Source organism: Myxocyprinus asiaticus, chromosome 37 (assembly GCF_019703515.2).
Source record: "Myxocyprinus asiaticus isolate MX2 ecotype Aquarium Trade chromosome 37, UBuf_Myxa_2, whole genome shotgun sequence".
Classification (NCBI taxonomy): Eukaryota; Metazoa; Chordata; class Actinopteri; order Cypriniformes; family Catostomidae; genus Myxocyprinus; species Myxocyprinus asiaticus.
In genome coordinates this window covers 772,982-794,892 of record NC_059380.1, presented here as the reverse complement: position 1 = coordinate 794,892, position 21,911 = coordinate 772,982, and the positions used below count along the sequence as shown (strand labels likewise).

The following is a 21,911-nucleotide window of genomic DNA, read 5'->3' as shown; positions in this document are numbered from 1 at the left end:
TGTTTCACACCTAAAACCGATTGTATCTCTTCTGAAGACATGGATTAAACCAATGGAGTCGTATTGATTACTTTTATAAAGACTTTATATGTCCTTTTTGGAGCTTGAAAGTTTTGGTCCCCATTGACATGCATTGTGTTGACAAAAACATCTCATATCTCCATCAATATATCTTCATTTGTGTTCCACAGAACAAAGAAAGTCATATGAGTTTGAGACGTCATGAGAGTGAGTAAATGATGAGAGATTTTCCATTTTTTGGTAAGCTACTCCTTTCTTTTGGGTGGGTACATGTACAGAATATTACGGTAAAATCAAATATTGGTATTTGGAAAACTCTTAAAAGAATATTCGGGTTCAATTCAAGTGAAGCTCAATCGACAGCATTTGTGGCATAATGTTGATTACCACAATAATTAATTTCGACTCGTCCCTCCTTTTCTTTAATAAAAGCACAAATGTGTGTTCCAGTGAGACACTTACAATGGAAGTCAATGGGGCCAATCTGTAAACGTTTAATGAAAATAAATATGTAACAATAATAATATATGAAATATAATATATTATTTATTGATTGAATACATTTTTTTTGCACACACTGAAGTGAATGCATGTTTCTTATTATCGGAATTTTTTTTTTTTTAACTAAATGCTTAAAATTAGCTTTCTAGACAGATACAAATTGTAAAACTGAAATTTTAATTAAAAAATGTAATGAAGTAATTTCATCAGATAGTTAAGGTAAAGCAGCAATTTAGCAAAAAAAAAAAAAAGAAAAGTATAATTTAAATGTTTTTAAACTGGAGACCGGAGACCCCCCCAGAGGGACACAAGGAGGTGCTCACCTCTCCTTTTTGCAGCATGCATCTATTCATGAATAGTTTGTATACTGTATGTGTTGTTTCTTTTTAGGGATATATTTTCATTGTCACTGTTGTCTTTAGCTTGCACACTGGTTGCTCACTATTTCCTTTAAAGCTGCTTCGGAACAATAAAAAGTGCTGCACAAATGAATTTAAATTTCCCTCAAATTTCTCTAACATTGTAATACGTTAAAAAATATATTTTTGCCAAAAATTATTAAAAATGATTATTTTTGGTTTAAGTGAAAAAAAAAAAAACAACGAAGAAAAGGCAATTATTTAATTATTTTCTGTATAATGTCATGCTTACTTTTTTCTGCACAGTAAAAATCAGTCTGTATACATGTAAATAAATACTGTAGCTGCCTTCATATTTAGGAACGGGGTTTTTCACAGGGGGATCGTTATACTTGTGGGTCCTTGGCATGAGAAAGTTTGAAAACCACTGGTGTAATATACAATGTAATATAATATAATACAAATCAGCAGGCATGTCCAAACGTTTGACTGGTAGTGTATTTGCCTGATCATGCACTTGAACAAACAAAGTAACATATAGTAGGCGAAGAACATCATATTATTTAATGTAAAAACAAGATATTATGAATAGAGGTAGACCGATATATCGGTTTTACCGATTAATTGGTGCTTTTTGAAACTATCAGTTATCGGCATATGTCTATGCCAATAGTTGCCGATAGTATTTTTTTATGTATTCCTCTGTGTTCGTCTGTGGTCGGCACTGGAGGATTCTGCAGTATAGACCATTTCAAGCATGTAAACAATAACAAAGGAATCAGAACGCTACTGACCCTGAAGCACTTCCGATATCATTACCGGATCCTGTCAGTAAGACTCTGAGTTATCATATTTTCTCAAAGAACATCAAACGTTTACCTGAAGCGACTTATAAAGATGTGTTGTTGATACTGAGCGTCTAGACGAGAGAAGCGATGAAACTGTATCGTAGTTTAGATGCTCACAATTATTTCCTCAGTGGAAAGATCAGAAATATTGGATCACTGCTGCTATAATCAATGAAGCCGTCTGCGTGACCTGCAGACAAGGTAAGGATTTCTATTTTTGTGTTTCTAATTTGTAAGACGTTTTGGATAAAAGCGTCTGCTAAATGACTAAATTAAATTGTAAATGACTTGCGCAGCTTCATTCATTATAATGGAAATGATCTAAAGTCACTTTTAGAGCTCTACATCTCAAACTTACGATTATTTTGCATAATGTCGTTCACCTGCCGGAGATAAGACGTGTGCTACAGTTGTTAGTACAGCACGTCTCCAGCCACCGAACAACATGGTCCACATTTTAATAATGACATTTTATGACAATCGCGTTAACGTTAGTAACGTTAATTGTGTAAAAGTCACTATGAATTAAGTGCCTCCTGCTGTTGTTTTGAAATGAGTTTGTCACTTGAACTTTTCCTGCTAGTGTTCAAAGGCGTCGGGGGTCTGGGTAGCTCAGCGAGTGTTGACGCTGACTATCACACCTGGAGTCGTGAGTTTGAATCCAGGGCGTGCTGAGTGACTCCAGCCGGGTCTCCTAAGCAACCAAATTGGCCCGGTTGCTAGGGAGGGTAGAGTCACATGGGGTAACCTCCTCGTGGTTGTGATTAGTGGTTCTCGCTCTCAATGGGGTGTGTGGTAAGTTGTGTGTGGATCGTGGAGAGTAGCATGAGCCTCCACATGCTGTGAGTCTCCGCGGTGTCATGCACAACGAGTCACGTGATAAGATGCGCGGATTGACGGTCTCAGAAGCGGAGGCAACTGAGACTTGTCCTCCACCACCCGGATTGAGGTGAGTCACTACGCCACCACGAGGACCTACTAAGTAGTGGGAATTGGGCATTCCAAATTGGTAGAAAAGGGGATATCAAAAAAAGAATTTATAAATAAAAAGTACAAAAAAAAAAAAAAAAAGAGACAAAGACATAATTTCCTTAAACTGAAAAATAGTCAGAACTTGAAATTGTCTAAACCAGCGGTTTAATATTTAATAGAGGAAAGATACCCAGAGGAATGACACTGAGCCATATGAAGAAGAAGCAGTCTGTCACGTTATTAAACCAGTCAGGTCAGCGTAAACCTCATTTGATTGGTTACTAAAAGCAGGTAGACCCGCCTTTCCCCTCATGAGAAATTCGTGCTCAAAGTGTGAGCGCAACAAAGGGAAGACGAAACAGAGTATATCGGATTATTTCTGGAAAATATTTATGCCACAAACACAAGTCATTTACACATTTGCAGTAGCTTATTTTACACATACAGATTGATTCTACGCGGTCAATCTGTTTTGCTGTTCATGACACCCTTTCTTTGCTTGCATATCGCTGATTGCAGGTTTGCAATGTTTTTGGCCATGTTTAGGCTCAAAAACAGTGCCAAAAGTGTAAGCGCAAAAAAAGGAAGTCAGAAGAATACACACCACATTTACTTTGTGTTAATAGACAATTACAGATTTACAACACATGAATTGTACTTATGCAAAGCATTAAAGTATTGCTAATTTTTTTTTCTTAAGCTTGCAACTTGATTGACACCTTTACAAAATGTTCTGTGCGCATGCAATTTATTTGTACGCGTTCACAAATCTTACTCTGTGCATGCAAATCATTTAGGCACTATTTTACCTTCATAGGGTCCTGTCTACGGAATGCCGACTGATCCAAAAGCGTTTCGTTTTTTTAAGACAGCTGCTCTTCTGATTGGATCATCATGAGTATACCAAAAGTGCATTGAGTAATAAAGACGAGAGACGAGAGAAGAGGGAAAAACAGTTTCTAAAAACATGCTTCTGTGTGCACAAGTGCACAATACCTCCTTGCTTATAATCCTTAGAGGGGACTATAGCAGATTAATACTATAATAAATGTACATTAAAAAGTCTCAACATATGTTTATATTAGTGCTGTCGAAGTTAACGCGTTATTAATGTGTTAACGCAAAATTTGTTTAACGCCACTAATTATTTTAATGCCGTTAATGCGTAATATAACCCTTTGAATAAACCATTGTTCATGAGAAGTGAGTCAATTCATGCAAACGCTGCTAATGTCACATGCATTGCCATCAGGAAAACAGATGGTGGGAGACATTATGCTGATACCTGCGCCAAGACTTTGATCAATGTAGCATAGCTTCAAAGTTGAGGTAAAAGTGTGAGCACACGGCGATCCTTGAATAACATATAACATGCCAGTAAAGGCAGCCACTGGAGTTTCTGGTGCCCCCCTAGGGAGTTGGTGCCCTACGCAGACTGCGTAATATAAGGAGCATATAAGGAGCGGCGGTACTGATTACTGGTGTTGTATCGAATTGTGTTCCCCGTCAGAATCTGTTTCCCCTAGCTCCGATAGGGTATGGGGTTATGGTTATGGTTAGGGTACGGTAGGGTAGGTTAGGGTTAGGGTAGGTAGGGTACGGTAGGGTAGTGTAAATTAGGGTTAGGGTAGGTAGGGTACGGTAGGGTAAGGAAGGGTTAGGCTTAGGTTTGTGCATGGGGGAATGCATTCTGACAGTGGAGAATGTTACCGTCAGATACTGTTCCCCCATACAGATCTGCAGGGGGGAAACAGATCCCGATGGGGAAACAGAGTTCGACACAACACCGGCTAACGGAAACCCTGCTGCTGTCTCCAAGGTTCTGTCACAGTGTCTCTGTTTGATAGTGCACTAGCCAATGCAGAAGTTTGAGACATTGCTGGTAATCTACCAATTCATTAACCCATTTAATCCCACCAGTTACAATTGTGACCAGTGTGTAAATGGAGTTTTTGATGTATTTTGCACAGAGTTGTCAACTGTAAATGACAGTGCAGACTTTTTAGCATGTCTTTCAAAACTCCATAAAAAGAAGCGGATAAATCCTGTCATAATGCTCTTACAACTACCATATTTTGTACATAATTTGAATTGAGTTGTGCTGTGTTCATTTTCTGTTGTTCAGCTCTGTTGGTTGGTTAGGTTTTGTGTGGATGACTGAAAAATACATCTGGATGAACCATATTTTGTCCACTCATGTTTATAAAGGTATTGCGATTAATCCCGATGAAACATTTTAATCATTTGACAGCCCTAGTGTATATACAGTGCATCCGGAAAGTATTCACAGTGCTTCACTTTTTCTACATTTTGTTATGTTACAGCCTTATTCTAAAATGGATTAAATTCATTATTTTCCTCAAAATTCTACAAACAATACCCCATAATGACAATGTGAAAGAAGTTTGTTTGAAATCTTTGCAAATTTATTAAAAATAAAAAACGAAAAAAAATCACATGTACATAAGTATTCACAGCCTTTGCTCAATACTTTGTTGAAGCACCTTTGGCACCAATTACAGCCTCAAGTCTTTTTGAGTATGATGCTACAAGCTTGGCACACCTATTTTTGGGCAGTTCCTCCCATTCTTCTTTGCAGGACCTCTCAAGCTCCATCAGGTTGGATGGGGAGCGTCGGTGCACAGCCATTTTCAGATCTCTCCAGAGATGTTCAATCGGGTTCAAGTCTGTGCTCTGGCTGGGCCACTCAAGGACATTCACAGAGTTGTCCCGGAGCCACTCCTTTGTTATCTTGGCTGTGTGCTTAGGGTCGTTGTCCTGTTGGAAGATGAACCTTCGCCCCAGTCTGAGGTCCAGAGCGCTCTGGAGCAGGTTTTCATCAAGGATGTCTCTGTACATTGCTGCATTCATCTTTCCCTCGATCCTGACTAGTCTCCCAGTTCCTGCCGCTGAAAAACATCCCCACAGCATGATGCTGCCACCACCATGCTTCACTGTAGGGATGGTATTGGCCAGGTGATGAGCGGTGCCTGGTTTCCTCCAGACATGATGCTTGCCATTCAGGCCAAAGAGTTCAATCTTTGTTTCTCATGGTCTGAGAGTCCTTCAGGTGCCTTTTGGCAAACTCCAGGCGGGCTGTCATGTGCCTTTAACTGAGGAGTGGCTTCTGTCTGGCCACAGGCCTGATTGTTGGAGTGCTGCAGAGATGATTGTTCTTCTGGAAGGTTCTCCTCTCTCCACAGAGAAATGCTGGAGCTCTGTCAGAGTGACCATCGGGTTCTTGGTCACCTCCCTGACTAAGACCCTTCTCCCCCGATCGCTCAGTTTGGCTGGGCGGCCAGCTCGAAGAAGAGTCCTGGTGGTTCCAAACTTCTTCCATTTACGGATGATGGAGGCCACTGTGCTCATTGGGACCTTCAATGCTGCAGAAATGTTTCTGTACCCTTCCCCAGATCTGTGCCTCGATACAATCCTGTCTCGGAGGTCTACAGACAATTCCTTGGACTTCATGGCTTGGTTTGTGCTCTGACATGCACTGTTAACTGTGGGACCTTATATAGACAGGTGTGTGCCTTTCCAAATCATGTCCAATCAACTGAATTTACCACAGGTGGACTCCAATCAATTTGTAGATACGTCTCAAGGATGATCAGTGGAAACAGGATGCACCTGAGCTCAATTTTGAGTGTCATGGCAAAGGCTGTGAATACTTATGTACATGTGATTTTTTTCGTTTTTTATTTTTAATAAATTTGCAAAGATTTCAAACAACTTCTTTCACGTGTCATTATGGGGTATTGTTTGTAGAATTTTGAGGAAAATAATGAATTTAATCCATTTTGGAATAAGGCTGTAACATAACAAAATGTGGAAAAAGTGAAGCGCTGTGAATACTTTCCGGATGCACTGTAAAACTTTTACAGACCCACAGACTCCCATTCAGACTCACAACCAACCCAGGGACCCCAGTAAAATAAGAGATAAATATTCTTGGTAACATTATAAAATAACTTTCATTAAAACATCAAACTAATGCCTATGCGTTAGTGATGTCACAATATTTGGAACCCTGGAACAAAAGTCAGAAATCAAAGTACAATGCATGCAATGCATTCAATACAGAATCATTAGCGTTATTCTACAATATACTTATGTTCAAGCAAGTTGGCACAAAACATACATTTCTGGCCTGTATATTTTCTTCAACTTGCAGAGACCTTGTAAACCAATGACCAGGTACGTTGACCACACATTGAATTATTTGTACTTTGACTCATGTACCGGTCCAAAGTCCAAAACAATCCATGTGCACATCAGAATACTTAACTGCTTCTGATGTTTCAGTATATTGTTTGGTATAAACAAAAATCACAGACACGTCAGTCATGTTACCACAGCTTGGTTTAATGAACTAAAACTTTAGTTTGAGAGCAACTATGGAATTAATCATTCAAGTGTCCAAAAGCATGCCAGATTATTATTACTGTTATTTTTTAATTGCTTTCTGGAATTAAGTGACTATGTGTGATCGTGGTGCTCAAAATAATCGACAAATTTACCCTTTTTATTAAAATGTAGGTGAACCTATTTTCTATATTTCACTAAATGCAGCATAACACGAGTGCATTAAGATGTGGGAGGTGGCATAGATTTGTCTTTTAAATAAAACTACCAACTCACTTCAATTTCTCAAATCTATGAGTGTTTTGAGATATGCAGTTATTTGACACATACAGGTTTTGGTCAAAATGGCTTCTTCTACCCCTGAATTATTTGTTTACTAATGTGTATCTGATGAAAATACTTCTTTAATGATATACAGGAAAAACTCCAGTCTTACTCTGGTTTAGCACCATGTGTTAAAGGAATATATCGAATGAAAAATTCAGCCTTTCAGCATAAAAATACAGACATAAAAAATACAATTGCATCTTTGTCAAACTACACTTCCAGTACATATTCTTTGGAGTGTTACTGATATCATGATCTCCTGGTTTACTGCAGTGTCTTTCTATAACTGAAGCCTATTCTACACTGGTGCATCACTGAGCTGAGACTAATGATAAGAGTTTTTTCAGTTCAGCCTTTTTTAAAAGACATTCATGCCATCATCTCTGTAAAACAAACCATCTTTAATGCACAAATTTACCAAATGAATCCATTCAACTCTAAACATTCAGCTGAACCCTCTGACACACCAATCGCTCCCCTCTACTACGACCCCGTCCCACCCCTCAGCAGATCCATCGAAAAAATCGCTCGAAAAAGCTGGCTTTGTTCAGATGGGCAAAATCTTGACCCCTAAAAATGGCCGTCTGGTCACCCAGTGCAAGCTTGCTCAGAATTTCCTTGTCAACATCGTTGCCCATGGAAATCACCGTGGCAACACCCTCTGCCCTGCGCATGGCACTAATGCCTTCTTCGAGGTTCTTGTTGCTGGTGACCCCATCAGTGATGAAGACGAACGACAGCTCAGCGTTTCGTCTAGCCAATCGAGTGCCTCTGCTGGTGACGATGTTATTAATGGCGTAGACAATTCCACTTCCCACATTGGAAGTAGAGTCCAGGTACCTCATGTTGGCCAGTCCATCAGAGATGACGGTGAAGTTGGTGGAAAGTTTGAAGGCCAGTTGATGTTGGTTTTCATCGCCGTACTGCAGAAGAGCCACACGAGCGTTCCGTTCGTCGTCGTCTTCCCGGGCGAGGGTCATGCGACGAGCGACATTCTCCATAAACTCGCGTGCGTAGCGAAAGTTCTCCTGACCCATGCGCTCTGAGCCATCCAGCATAAAGATGAGATCTACCGGCCGCTGGACGCAGTTGGCTACTGCTGGCTCTATAAAACACAAACACAGTAATGTTGGTCTTAGTTAAACTCTTGAGACTGATTTTGTCTGGAGCTGAACAATGTTCAACCTAAAAGTTCCCTGGTTCATTTGTCAGAGGACGTCTCGCTATATGAGCTGATTTTATGCTCTCATGCCACTCAATAGTGAGACAATCTATGATAGTATGATAGAAATTATTCAAATAAACATCACTATAATGGAACTTTAGCGTCATGTGAAGCACAAACACTTCAATGGACTACAGTGCAAAAAAATCTGAAAAAAGAAAAGAAATAATGAAATAAAATAATTAAATAAAAACTAAATGAAATAAAATTGTATTTATTTTTAAAGACTATTTTTTTACCTTTTTTCATTAAAAATATCTAAACAACCTTAAAACAAGAAGAAATGACTTGAGAAGCAGAATGGCATAAGAAATTACGTCTTGTTTTCAGAGAAATTAACTAATATTGGTGTGATTTATGCTTAAACCAAGAAAAAACTATTTGCCAATGGGGAAGGAAAAATAAACTTGTTTTCGCTTTGAATCAAGTTTTTTTTTTCTTACCACACTGACAAACAGTTTTCTTGTTTTTTTCATTATAAACATAAATGTTACTAAATTTCGTTAGATTTCTCTGAAAACAAGATTTAATTTCTTATGTCATTTTGCTTCAAGTAAATATCTTGTTTTAAGAATGTTTAGATATTTTTACTGGAAAACAAAACAAAAACATACTCGGTAAATAAAGAGATTTTTCTGAAGTGTAACATGCATTTGAAACAGAGGCAGACTTCACGTTAGATGTTGGTATTATCAAATCAAAGAAATGCACTTAAATTAGTCTGAAATGTTGTGACATTACAATTTTAAAAAAGGGTTGTTATATCAAAAAGTTAATATAAGAGTAAATCTTACAAAAAAGCGTTTGATTGCTAAATGCATATATGTTTATTTGTTACAAATTTCTTCTTGCAAAAGTTCTTGCAGTCCACGAGCTTATATCATTTCTCATTGCACATTTCTAATATACAGTGTAATATACGTATAATTATTGTAACTAAATGTACATAAGTTTGCATTACCAAGAAAAAGTCTCATTATTTTAATGAAACAATGTTCCCTCTGAAATTCGATTAGCTCATAAAGCTCAGACACATTCAGTGAGTCTTTCTCTCATGCATAAGCAATGCTGTAGATGTGCAGTACATTTCTAATTCATATCGCTAATATGTATTTACAGCCAAAAACAATAATTGTGCATACAATATGTGACACATAGATGGCCATAAACATTCATGTAAGGAGTCTACAAAAAGCAAGACTGAATTGCATATATATATATATATATTTATTTATTTTCTCTCTTTTGACTACATTCAGAATAGTGATTGATCAATTTGGGTTTTCAATCACTAATTATTATATATATATATATATATATATATATATATATATATATATATATATATATATATATATATATAATTAGTGATTGAAAACCCAAATTGATCAATCACTATTCTGAATGTCTCCAATTGTTATGGCCCTAATCTAAAATTAATATATTAACCAGAAAAATTGCACCAGATTGGATAAATGAAAAATACCGGGGACATCTGATGATCAATAATGGTTTAGCATCTAAAAAGCTTGTATAAATATTGTCCAAAATCTATGAGAAGCTACAGGGGCATGGCTTCAGAATTCAGCCATGATGTGCAAAGTGCAAAACTGATTTCAATGATTATCGTGAAGCTCACAATACATGTCATCTGTATAGATGCGTCACACTGACACATCTCCCGTCACATTTATAAGATGAAATTGCCTTCAAATCGTAGCGACCCTGAGGATTCAAGCAAATTAACGTAAACTAACGAGAGCACGTGGCACATGCAAAGTGTCCTAGAGTCTGTTTAAAAATGTTCATTCTGCTTCAATAAGAACACACACACACACACACACACACAAAAAGATTACAGCACAGCAAGCATTGAGGTGAAGAGACGTGGTTGCCGTTTCACATTTTCTTAGCAAGGAACTGCTCGTAGCAAATGTTAGTAGAGTTAGTGGTTGTTAAAATGGCCATGAAGTTAACTATTTTACATGCTTGTTTCCTGCAAACTAAGAAAAGTATTAGCATTACATTCTAGTTGTTAATGCAGAAATGGTTGCTGATAGAAACAAAATTCATTCTTAAGCACAACTCTACAGCGAGGCCAAGGGCTTCCAATTCTTTCGATTTGGTTTTAGAAATGGCCAATCCATATCAGAAGCCTAACACAAGCCGAGAGCCTTGTTTGGGTCTCCCATGATGTCAGAATAGACAATTCTAAACGAGTCAATGAACAGATCGGTCCATCTCTGTTTTTCAGGTCCAGAGGCCTGTTTCGCTCTCTGGGCTGTGTAAGCCAATGTAGCTACAGCTCTGGTGTAGGTATCGGGGTGCTTGGCCTCTTGTAGATTGTTGATTAAGTTTGCCACGCTCGGTACAGTGTTCGGGACGGGACTGTCCTTCCCCTCCTCTGCAAGGGCGTCGTGTAAGGGATACCCATTCCACGAAGACACCACATCTGCAAGTGAGTGTTGAAACAATAGTTTTAGGGGCCTCCTAGCAACTGGCACCGCCTAGTTGCTTTTTAGATTTTATGTTTGGATCTTGTCTTTTTCAATCTGTGTTTAGCTAACAAACTCTCTCAATGAAACATCATTCTACCAGTGATAATCCACGCATGGCCAATGAGTTGCTTCAGTAACGTTTCAGCCTTGTTTCAGAGGACTTCGATATCTTTGGATGTCGTTAACGGCAGCGGCTTTTCATGTGATTTGATTGTGTTTTTCATGAGAACGACAGAATGCAAAATGCCCATTAAAACAATAAGAAGTGATTTGTAAATGTACTTTGATTTCAAACAAAAACAGTATAAAGACAAGTTACGTCATGCTTTCCCTAATCAACAGCATTGCTTTGAAGATGTATGTTTTTGTTTTTTTTCCTGAAATTGATGCCTGCACCACATTCCAAAAAAGTTGAGAGAGAGGCAATTTAGGACTAATAACAATCTGATGTTAAACAGGAGAGGCAATCAAGTTGTAGCATACAGTATAAGCAGCCTCCAAAAAAAGCCTAGTCCTTCAACAGCAAGGATGGGTTGAGGCTTGCCAATATGCCAACAGATGCATCAGCAAACAACCTAGCGCTTTGAGAACAAAGTTCTCCAAAGACAACTGGAAGGATTTTGGACATTTCACCCTCTCCAGTGCACAAAATAGTTAAAAGATTCAAGAAATCAGGTCAAATCTCGTGCATAAAGGGCGAAGCCAAGACCAACTTCTGAATGCACGTGATTTCTGATTCCTCAGACGTCATTGTTTTAAAAACCGTCATGCATCTGTAATGGATATCATGAACATGGGCTTTAGAATACTTCGGGAAACCTTTGTCAGTCAACACCAATCATCGCTACATCCACAGTTGCAAGTTAAGACTTTACTATGCAAAGGAGAAGCCATACATCAACACTGTCCAGAAGCGCTGCCAAATTCTCTGGGCTCAGTCTCATCTTAGATGGAACGTAGAACAGTGGAATCATGTTCAAACATGTCCACATTTTAAATAGTTTTCCGGGCCAAAGAGGAAAAGGAACATCCAAGCTGTTATCAGCATCAGGTCCAAAAGCCAGTGTCTGTCATGGTATGGGGGTGTGTCAGTGCCCACTGCATGGGTAACATGCATATCTGTGACAGCACCATTAATGCAGAAAGATATAAAAAAAAATTTGGAGCAACATATACGGCCATCCAGACACTGTCTTTTCCAGGGATGTCCCTGCATTTTCAAGCAGGACCACATCAAGCCACATACTGCTCATATTACAAGTGCATGGCTGCATAAGCGAAACAGGGTGCAGGTGCTAGATTGGCCTACCAGCAGTTCTGAACTATCTCCAATTGAGAATGTGTGGCACATTATGAAGTGCACAATAGGACAATGAAGGCCCCGTACAATTGTACAGCAGAAGACCTGCATAATGGATGAATGGGAGAAAATTCTGCTTGCTGAAATGAACAAACTTGTGTCTTCAGCGCCCAAATGCTTAATAAGTGTTATTAGAAGAAATGGTGATGTTACACATTGGTAACACTCAACTGTCTCAACTTTCTTGGAGCATGCTGCAATCATTTTTTTGATTGCAATTAGAGTGATTGCAATGAATGAAATAGAATGCAGTTAGATTTTAAATTAGTTTCATTCACATGGTAAAACATCAAATAATGTGTTGTTGTAGTGCTTTGAATATAGCACTTTGGTAACACTATTTTAGGGGTCCACAATAATGCACTTGCTAAGCATATATAAGGCAGTAATTAATAATGAATTGAATGTTTAGTAAGGCTAAGGCATAATTTTCAACTTATTAAATGTTGTAAGACCCCGCAATAATGCACTAGCTAAGCATGAATATGGCAGTAATTAATAATTAACTAACTGCTTAGTAAGACGATCTAAGCCATCATTTACAACTTATTAAATATCCTATTTCTGTATAGAAAGTCTTGTAGTTAATGCTCTATTTCTGAGACCCATCATATATCAAGTTTACTAACCAGTATTAAGCCAGTAATTCATGCTAACTAGTACTGGCTTTACAAAGCTGTTACTTATTAATTGCTAATATCTTGTAATAAAGACATTTTGACCCCTTGTTATAAAGTGAAAAATTTACCTTTTCAAATTATTGCTTTGCTTTGCTTGTTACTAATGAATTGCTAAAATATTAAAATGAAGACAATGTGGCCTCCAGTTCTAAAGTCAAACTTTTACTTACACAAGTTATTGATTTGATTGATACTTATTAGGTGATTACGATATTTTCAGTAAACTTAAATAGTTCATATAGTTTTATTGTAATTGAAACATGAACAAACATTTGACTATTTTATAGATATTTTAGATCCCTTAACCTTACCCCTAAACATAACCACATTTCGACAATAAAGTAAACATAATCAGACAGTTTGTGTTACAATATACAGAAAAATTGCAAAATTCAGTACAAAAGTAGAACGACGAAGTGCTGCATACCTGACGGCATATATTAGCTTTGTGTGAGGTAGAGAGAGAGAAATTTAAGCTATTAATAGCTGGAAATCTTCTCCTGACGCACTCCGTGAAGGTGCTGTCATATTTCATTCAAATCAAAACATCACGGAACATGGCAGGTCGTAATGGGTCACGAGACACGTGTGAGTCAATGAGCATTCAACATCACTGCCATAAAACCCATGTTGTAACGCTTCTTGTTGCGCCATGTTTTGAATCTGAAATCACAGTGGGATGACAGCTGTTACAGGTGCTACGGCTGATGACGGAGATCACTGAATAAAAGGCTTGAATTTGGGTCTATTCCTGAAACAGAGCTACATGAAGACGTGGATTATAGCGCACAACTAAAATGGATTACTTTTATGATTGTTTAATGCTGCTTTTGTGATTCATTTTTTATTGTATATTTCGAAAACTCAGTTTGTGTCCCATGGCAAACTAAATAAAAATTAAATGCTTAATAAATGGTTAAACAATTGCAGAATTTGCATTCATTTTAACATGTTTATTATTTGTGAAAATTATATAATTCTTTGAAAGTGACAATCAAATCAATAACTTGTGTAAGTAAAAGTTTGACTTTAGAACTGGAAGTCACATTTTAGCAATTCATTATTAAAAACTTAGTAGAACACTTGAATACCACCAAATAAATGCAAAACAAAGCAATAATTTGAGAAGGTACATTTTTCACTTTACAGCAAGGGGTCAAATTGACTTTATTACAAGATATTAGCAATTAATAAGTATAACTTTGTAAAGCCAGTACTTGATTACTCTCAGATTATTAGTCTCAGAAATAGAACATTAAATACAAGACTTTCTATTAAGAAATAGGATATTTAATAAGTTGTAAACATTGGCTTTGATTGTATTACTAAGCAATCAGTTCATTATTAATTACTGACTTATTCATGCTTAACTAGTGCATTATTGTGGGGTCTTATGACATTTAATAAGTTGAAAATTATGGCTCAGACAGCCTTACTAAACATTTAATTCATTATTAATTACTGCCTTATTTATGCTTAACTAGTGAATTATTGTGGACCCTTAAAATAAAGTTACCATCACTTCTCTATGTTATTATTGGCATTTTGCTTACTGTCCCAAATCTTTTGGAATTGAGGTTGTAGTACTAGAGTTATGTTAATGCAATGTTTGTGGGCTATATTTGAGCATGCAACTCCACAAACATTTAATATCTGAATATAAGCAATGCTTTACTGAATTCTCCGAAATGAGGATAAAACATTCCAACAGCAATATTTTGGTGTTGCGCAGATAAAAACCCTAGAGAGAAGAATGTATATCGTATATAACATTTTCATTTGTTTATATGTAACATAGCATTTATTATGTATGCTAAACCAGGGGTTTTACAACTTTTCAAAGCCTAGGACCCCAATATATGATGATCCCCTTGTGAGGGACCCCTGGTCCTAAAATACATATTTTGTAAACAATTCAAAAAAAAATGTGTCAAATAAATACTCAGAAAATAATAATTTTGTATTGTTTATTACGTTTTTATCCCCTAATCTTTATATTTTCACTATTTATGTTTGTATATAAACCTTGAAATGTTTTCAATTAAATTACAATTTCAATAAATATTATTCCAAAGCAGCTTAACTGAGAATATGGCCTTACAACCCCCAGGAAAAAAGGTGACAGCTAAAGGTTCAAGAAATATTTTTTATCGCAAACCTATATGCAGAATTTTTTTTTAATTCTTACAGTTAAAGAATAGGGCTGACAATACAATAAAATAATCATGTTTTTTTTTTTTTTTTTAACATCCCTGGACCCATTTTGAAAACCCGTGTGCTAAACTATTGCTGTACAAATGTTTTTTTTTTATTATTAAAATGCTGATCGTTGATAGTATTCCTGGCAGTGTGCATGGACAATGCATTTGTGCATTTTGTACGATTTTAAAGAGAACGCATTAAAAATATAGCCTAACCACATAAGATTTTTTTAGCCTGTTTTTATTCATTTCTTTCTTATGACTAATACAGCTGCTATTAGCTTCATCCAGTAATGCTGCATGAGCAATATTATAAGTATTGTGAAGAGTATATTGCCCCTATTCAAACCCTAAGAAAAAGCCAATTAAAATACAGTTGTGAAGTGTAAACAGAAGAAAGATACTGAAATTTATTGTATATGATGTGTTGACTTTAAAACATCTGTAGACTAAAACCTAGGGATGCACGATATGAAAATGTTTGGTAGATAACGATACCAATAATTTGCCACTTACCGTATTTTGTCGTCAGATCACTTTTACTTAGGAATGCTTAAAAAATTTACAAAGATGTACAGAAGCTTTTCACTGTTCTAACAATAAATAATTTCCAATCTAATGGGATCTGTTGGCCAAGCCACAGTGAAAGATAAAAACAAGATCAAAAAGATACAAAAAATAACTAAATAAGATAACATGATGATTGATATGGGAAAAAAGTTAATTTTATACTTTTAAAAAAATTTTGCACTTTCATTTTTGCAGTTTAAAACTAGTAATTGCACCTCAATCATGCAGCATTAATGGATATTATACCGATATCTCAGAAGTCAAAATTTGCTGGTTTTAAAGCGCTTTGGATGGTTTCCCGTTTATGGCATTTTCCCCCATTAATGTGAGAACGAGAAAGAATAAAAATTTAATTTTAGAGTTTTTACAAAGTGTGGTACTGATTAATTATATATAAACCATCAGTTTTTCATATCAGCATTTTCATGCTTATTACCGCTAATATGCCGATAGTATAAATATCGGCAGCCGATACATCGGTGCATCCCTATTAAAAACATTCATTATGTCTCTTTAATCTTGTTGGGGACAAATTAGAAAAACATGCTGAAAAGAAAATTCTCACTTACCACTTTTGCATGGAAGGTCAGGACATACAATCACTGGATCTAAAACATAAAACATAGTATTAATGTAAGGGATTTGTACATTTTATGGATATCATGATGGCAAATTGAAGGCCAGTTACGGGACTCACCTGGGCAAAGAACGGCCTCAATTCGATCAATGAAATCCTCCGCGACCAGATCAGCGAATCGCCTCATGCCCATGACCCTGCCATCTTTTCTGCATGCGATAGACTTCAGGCTTTCGTTCTCCTCTGGCTGATCGAACATGTCGCCAATACCGATGGCGTTCACATCAATGCTGGTGTCTGTGCACAGGTAATTGAGCAGCTTGTCATCATCGCGTGGGTCGTACCGGCCGTCTGTGATCACAACCACCGTCACGTTAGCCTTTGCGCGACGGCTGCCACGGATCAGGTTATCGTAGGCGAACTTCAGGGCCGAAGGAGTCCACGTTCCTCCGGCGATCCACTCCAGCTTCTTCACAGCATCTTTGAAGGCAGACAGAGAGTCGATCTTGGAGTCGTTGAGGCGAATCGCCTGGAATGTTCCATTGTGACTGTACTGGACGACGCCGACTCGCGTTCCTGCAAAATATAACAAATGCAAGTAGAGTCGGAAAACATAAAACCACTCCTGCATCACTAAATTGGTTCAAAGTGCCACTACGCTCATTTAGATTGAATATTGCCACAACGGATTGATAAAAAGCAGGAAAAAAGCACCAAAAGACCAGATTTGACATGAATGAGTCCGTTTACAAACACAAATGCTCTGATAACTCCCAAAAATCAGCTTATTTTAAAAATCCGACAAAGCACGTAATCCGCGAATACATGAGATTTGATATACAATCGAATTATTCTCTGCATTATTAAACCCTGAAGAAGCATCCGCACAATGGATAAGCTGCTAAGAATGCTGGTAAAGCTGTTTACATGCAGCACGAAATCATAATCGTAATGAGCAAAAATCTACCCGTGTCGATCAGTTTATTCTTAAACCGTTTATGCTCTTACACAGATTGCGTTTACACAACCACACATGCTGTTGGCTTATAAAGAATGTGCATGTAAACACGCTAATTGACGATAGATCATGAGAAATGTGAGAACAAATGGCGTCATCATTTCATCATTTCTAACCCAACGTGTCTTCTCACAATATGTTATAATGCACGCAGACATGAATGAGATTTGAGAGCTGTGGCAGAGGGGAAGATTTTCAGTGAATAATAACATAGATTTTGGTCCGTTTTATGGTGCTGTTTGGTTATTTTTGGAGCTTGAGAGTATCCGTCTCCATTCACTTTCATTGAATGGAAAAGCAACGTGGAAATTCTCCTTTGTGTTCCACAGGAGATAGAAAGCCATATGAGTTTGAAACAACATGAGGATGAGTAAATAGTGACGGTATATATATATAGCATTTACAGTACTGTGCAAAAAGTCTTTTGCACATGTAAGGAAAATAAAAACACAAAGAAAGGAAAGATGGACGTCTTGGTCTGGGGTTGTAGAGGTTGAAGTCTTTGTTGCAGTGTAGCAGTGACAAAGAACATGAAGTACCTTGGATTCAGCGGAGTCAGACTGAACAACGAACGTCGTAAACTCAAAGCTTTTACCAGTTTGTGAAACAGTTTTCCACCCACAATGTAAATTAAGTTGTGCTCTTCATGTACAGTACATTAAGACCCCTAAAAGATATGGTGGTCTGTGTGTTAATTATGCTCAGGCACCCCATTGAGATGGTACTCCATGGCCCATTCTCATGCCCATTCTACAATTGATGATGACCATTTGGACAGGGTGGGACCCCCCCCCCCCCGGGACCCCCCCGTGTGGCAGCACCAAGTTGTAAACATTTCTTTGTTTTCATAATAATCAAGCTTTTTAGGTGATGCAACCATTCTGAGATCAGGTCAGTGGAACTCATATTTTAGGGCAGAATACTGTAATTCCTTACACACATTAGATGTGTCACATGAACCTTTGCCTTAAGATTGCAATTTTATATCTTCTAATTTAGAGTCAATCTGGGATTTCATGAAGACACAGAAGCAATTGAGACAATACACAGAACTGTGGCCAGAGCCAGAAATGAACGGGGGCTTGTGACGAAAACGCCCCCGAAATTAAAAATGTAGGGGCAAAAAAAATGCCCTATAATAAATTCCATCTTTTTTATTTGTTTTTATTTTATTCTAAACCTCATGCATATTTTCACAAAATAAGATATTTTAATTTATAGGTAACCTTACTGAATAAATCTGAAATATACTGTGTGTGATGTATATATATATATTAATAAAGCAATTAAATTCAAGAATTTTACAAAAAATATTTTTTTAAATGCTATCATAAAGATAAAAATACCCTTGAAAATCAGATCCAGGGGGCAAATATTAATAGCCCCATAATAAAAAAGCAAATTTTTTGGCCCTGACTGTGGCAAGTTCTCCAAGATACTAGAAGAATTGGTGCTATTTTAAAGGCACAGGATGCTCACACCAGATATATGTTTGCTGCACTTGCTAAAACTATTATTCATGGCACTATTTTTGAAAAAATCCTCACTTTACAACATTTTTTACAAGTGCCTAAAACTTTTGCACAGTAGCCTGCTGTATGTGTGTATAATGTATACAGTATATGTACTGGTCTGTAGCTAATTGTAGAGTCTCTTAACCTGTTTCAGAATTGGGATCTTTTGCCATGGATCCCAGTCTGTTGAGGGTGTTGATGACAAAGTTCTTCTCCAGGGTGAAGTTTGTCAATCCCACACTCTCTGAGCTGTCAATAATAAACACAATATCCAGAGCGCCACATCTCTTTTCACAGTCTGAAACAGAAATGACACAATTTTTTAACCTACGCCAACACAGCAACATGTTCGTTTTCAAACAAATTTATACGAATCTTACCACAGCATCCACAGGTCTCTCTGATATAGTTCATGACGTCACATTCCTAAGAAAATTGACCAAATATTCAATATGCATCCCTAAAGTTATATTTAAGGGATAATTATGTATTTTTAATGGATTACAAAATCTGAATTTTTTAATGGAGTGCTTACAGTAAGGCCGGGGTCTCCCTCTGGGCCAGGGTCACCCTGTTAAACACACAATATTTATTATGAATTGCTTAAATTGCAGTGATGACATCAACATCGTAGTTGTGTGATGTCATTTACAGGTGAACTCCTCATATCTATAATGGATATCTATCTGGATAAAATATCCCACATCAGGGGCCCGTTCTTTGTACGTTGATTAGGGAGTTATCCAGATTTCACTGTTGACGATTTGACCTGATCCTAGATTGTTGCGCTCTTAGAACATCTCGTAGTTCCATAGGCTCAAACCTGCTCGGGAACAGACTTATTTAACGTAAACAGGATTAGACTGTACCTTTATTACTGGATGCGATACTGAAAGCCTGTCCCAGCCTCTGAATTATGCTTACGAGAACACCCTTTTGAAGCACATAATACATTTAGTATAATTATAACTTAATGAATAATTTCAAATTTACTAAAATAATAATATTGTGGATAATAATAGGTACAGCCCATTTTGCACATTTAGAGGTACTGCTTTAGTCGTGAGGGAGTAATCAACTTTTTTTCCGTAAAATTTTTTCATGCATAAACTTTAGGGTTTTCTCTCTGCATTGACCTTGGTTCTTTGCACCCTTTACAGCTCAACAGCTGCAAAGAACTTAATGAAAGAGTGATGTCTGCATTTGTGCCATTAGTATACATGATATCCCTCTAACATAATAAAACAAATCTTTCATGATTTCCATTGTTTTTCGGCCATGTAAGAAGGCACACTTATAAAGAGAGCTTTTATGCCCTTGTGCATTTGTAAAATTCATGTAGGTAAGGACATTGAAATAATAATAAAAAAAGTTGCAAATCAAAAGTAAGTGCAATTGAAAATAATGTTACACATTTAATTTATTCACAACTTTTCTCTTTATTTTGTGCGATTTGGCTGTTTCCTTTTTTAAAGGATAGTTCACCCAAAAATGAAAATTCTCTCATTATTTACTCACCCTCATGATATTCCAGCTGTGTATGATTTTCTTTCTTCAGCAGAACATATTTAAAGAAAAATAGAAATATCTCAGCTCAGTAGGTCCTTAAAATGCAAGTGGATGCCGATCAGACTTTTGAAGCTCCAAAAATCACAGACAGTCAACATAAACGTCATCCATATGACTCCACTGATGATCGCTTTTGGTGCAAAAAAAGATCAATATTTAAGTCCGGTTAGCAGCAGTATGCATGTGTGTGATGTTATCATGTTGGCATGTTCATGTGAGAACTGATGCACGTGTGACACACCAGGAAGAGCAGCGCTGTTTACAAGTGAGTAGGAGGAACGCTGTACAGAAGCTTCATAGGTTTTGGCATAGATCTGTATTTCTATCTGTTTGTTTACTCACAATGGTGTGTTTGTGTGCTTATCCTGGATGTCTCAAATGAGAGAAAAACGTGAGATTACATCTGTAACATGCCAACGCGAATACATCACTCGAGAGACCACGTGAACTCAACCCTCTCGTGAAGCCTACTGGAAGTGATGGTTTATGGTTAAAAAGTAATTAAACATTGATCTTTTTTGCACTAAAAGTGATCATATCACTTGAGAAGACATTAATTTAACCGCTGGAGTCGTATGGATGACGTTTACACTGACTGTCTGTGATTTTTGGAGCTTCAAAAGATCTGATCACCATTCACTTGCATTTTAAGGACCTACTGAGCTGAGATATTTTTCTTCAAATATGTTCTGCTGAAGAAGAACACACCTGGGATAGTGTAACACAGTTCAATGAAAAGGAGGAGGCAAGAACCGGCTTGACAATATACATTTTATTATAAACTTAACCAAAAAGACCAACACACACACAGGTTGGCCTTATCCCTCTCGGGCTTAATCAGCCTTATTAGGGGCCGGGTGTGCGGAATCATGACCCGGCCCCGCCCTCCGCCCTGCCACAGATATCATGAGGGTGAGTCAATGATGAGATAATTTTCATTTTTGGGTGAACTACCCCTTTAAGACTACTTTCTGTTTGGCCGGGGTTAACATCAATGTTACGACTCTCTTTAAATGAATGAATACAGAAATATCTATATATCTACACCATATCTATAATATGTCTATATATGTACAGTATATGGGTCTGTTCCAAAACTTAGTGAACTGCCTCGCTGTCTCCCGCCTACATAGGCATCTTTACTGAAATGCCTCATAAGAGAGCGATTTGGAACGCTCTACATTGGCGGCAGCTCAGCGCATCATTCAAATAGCGCTCCGCACGCACAGCGCACAGGACTCGACTCGCAACTGATTTCAATACAGATGACGCGAGGGGAGTGCCAATGATGTCTTAACACACTGCC

At 37.3% G+C, this 21,911-nt stretch overlaps 1 protein-coding gene across 2 annotated transcripts in view; it reads right to left on the bottom strand.

The window, feature by feature from the left end:
- Nucleotides 1–7,045: 7,045 nt before the first annotated feature.
- Nucleotides 7,046–21,911, bottom strand: part of LOC127428089 (collagen alpha-2(VI) chain-like) — a 31,170-nt gene continuing 16,304 nt past the window's right edge. The window contains exons 23-28 of one of the 2 annotated variants that reach the window (XM_051676160.1): nucleotides 19,572–19,607; nucleotides 19,417–19,462; nucleotides 19,182–19,334; nucleotides 16,625–17,080; nucleotides 16,497–16,535; nucleotides 7,046–8,498 (exon numbers count right to left, since the gene is read on the bottom strand). In XM_051676160.1, the coding sequence (XP_051532120.1) occupies nucleotides 7,897–8,498; nucleotides 16,497–16,535; nucleotides 16,625–17,080; nucleotides 19,182–19,334; nucleotides 19,417–19,462; nucleotides 19,572–19,607 (1,332 nt within the window). In that variant the 3' untranslated portion in view covers nucleotides 7,046–7,896. Of the gene's footprint in view, nucleotides 8,499–9,421; nucleotides 11,071–16,496; nucleotides 16,536–16,624; nucleotides 17,081–19,181; nucleotides 19,335–19,416; nucleotides 19,463–19,571; nucleotides 19,608–21,911 lie in introns of those variants that run through there. The other variant, XM_051676161.1, reaches the window with a different exon arrangement.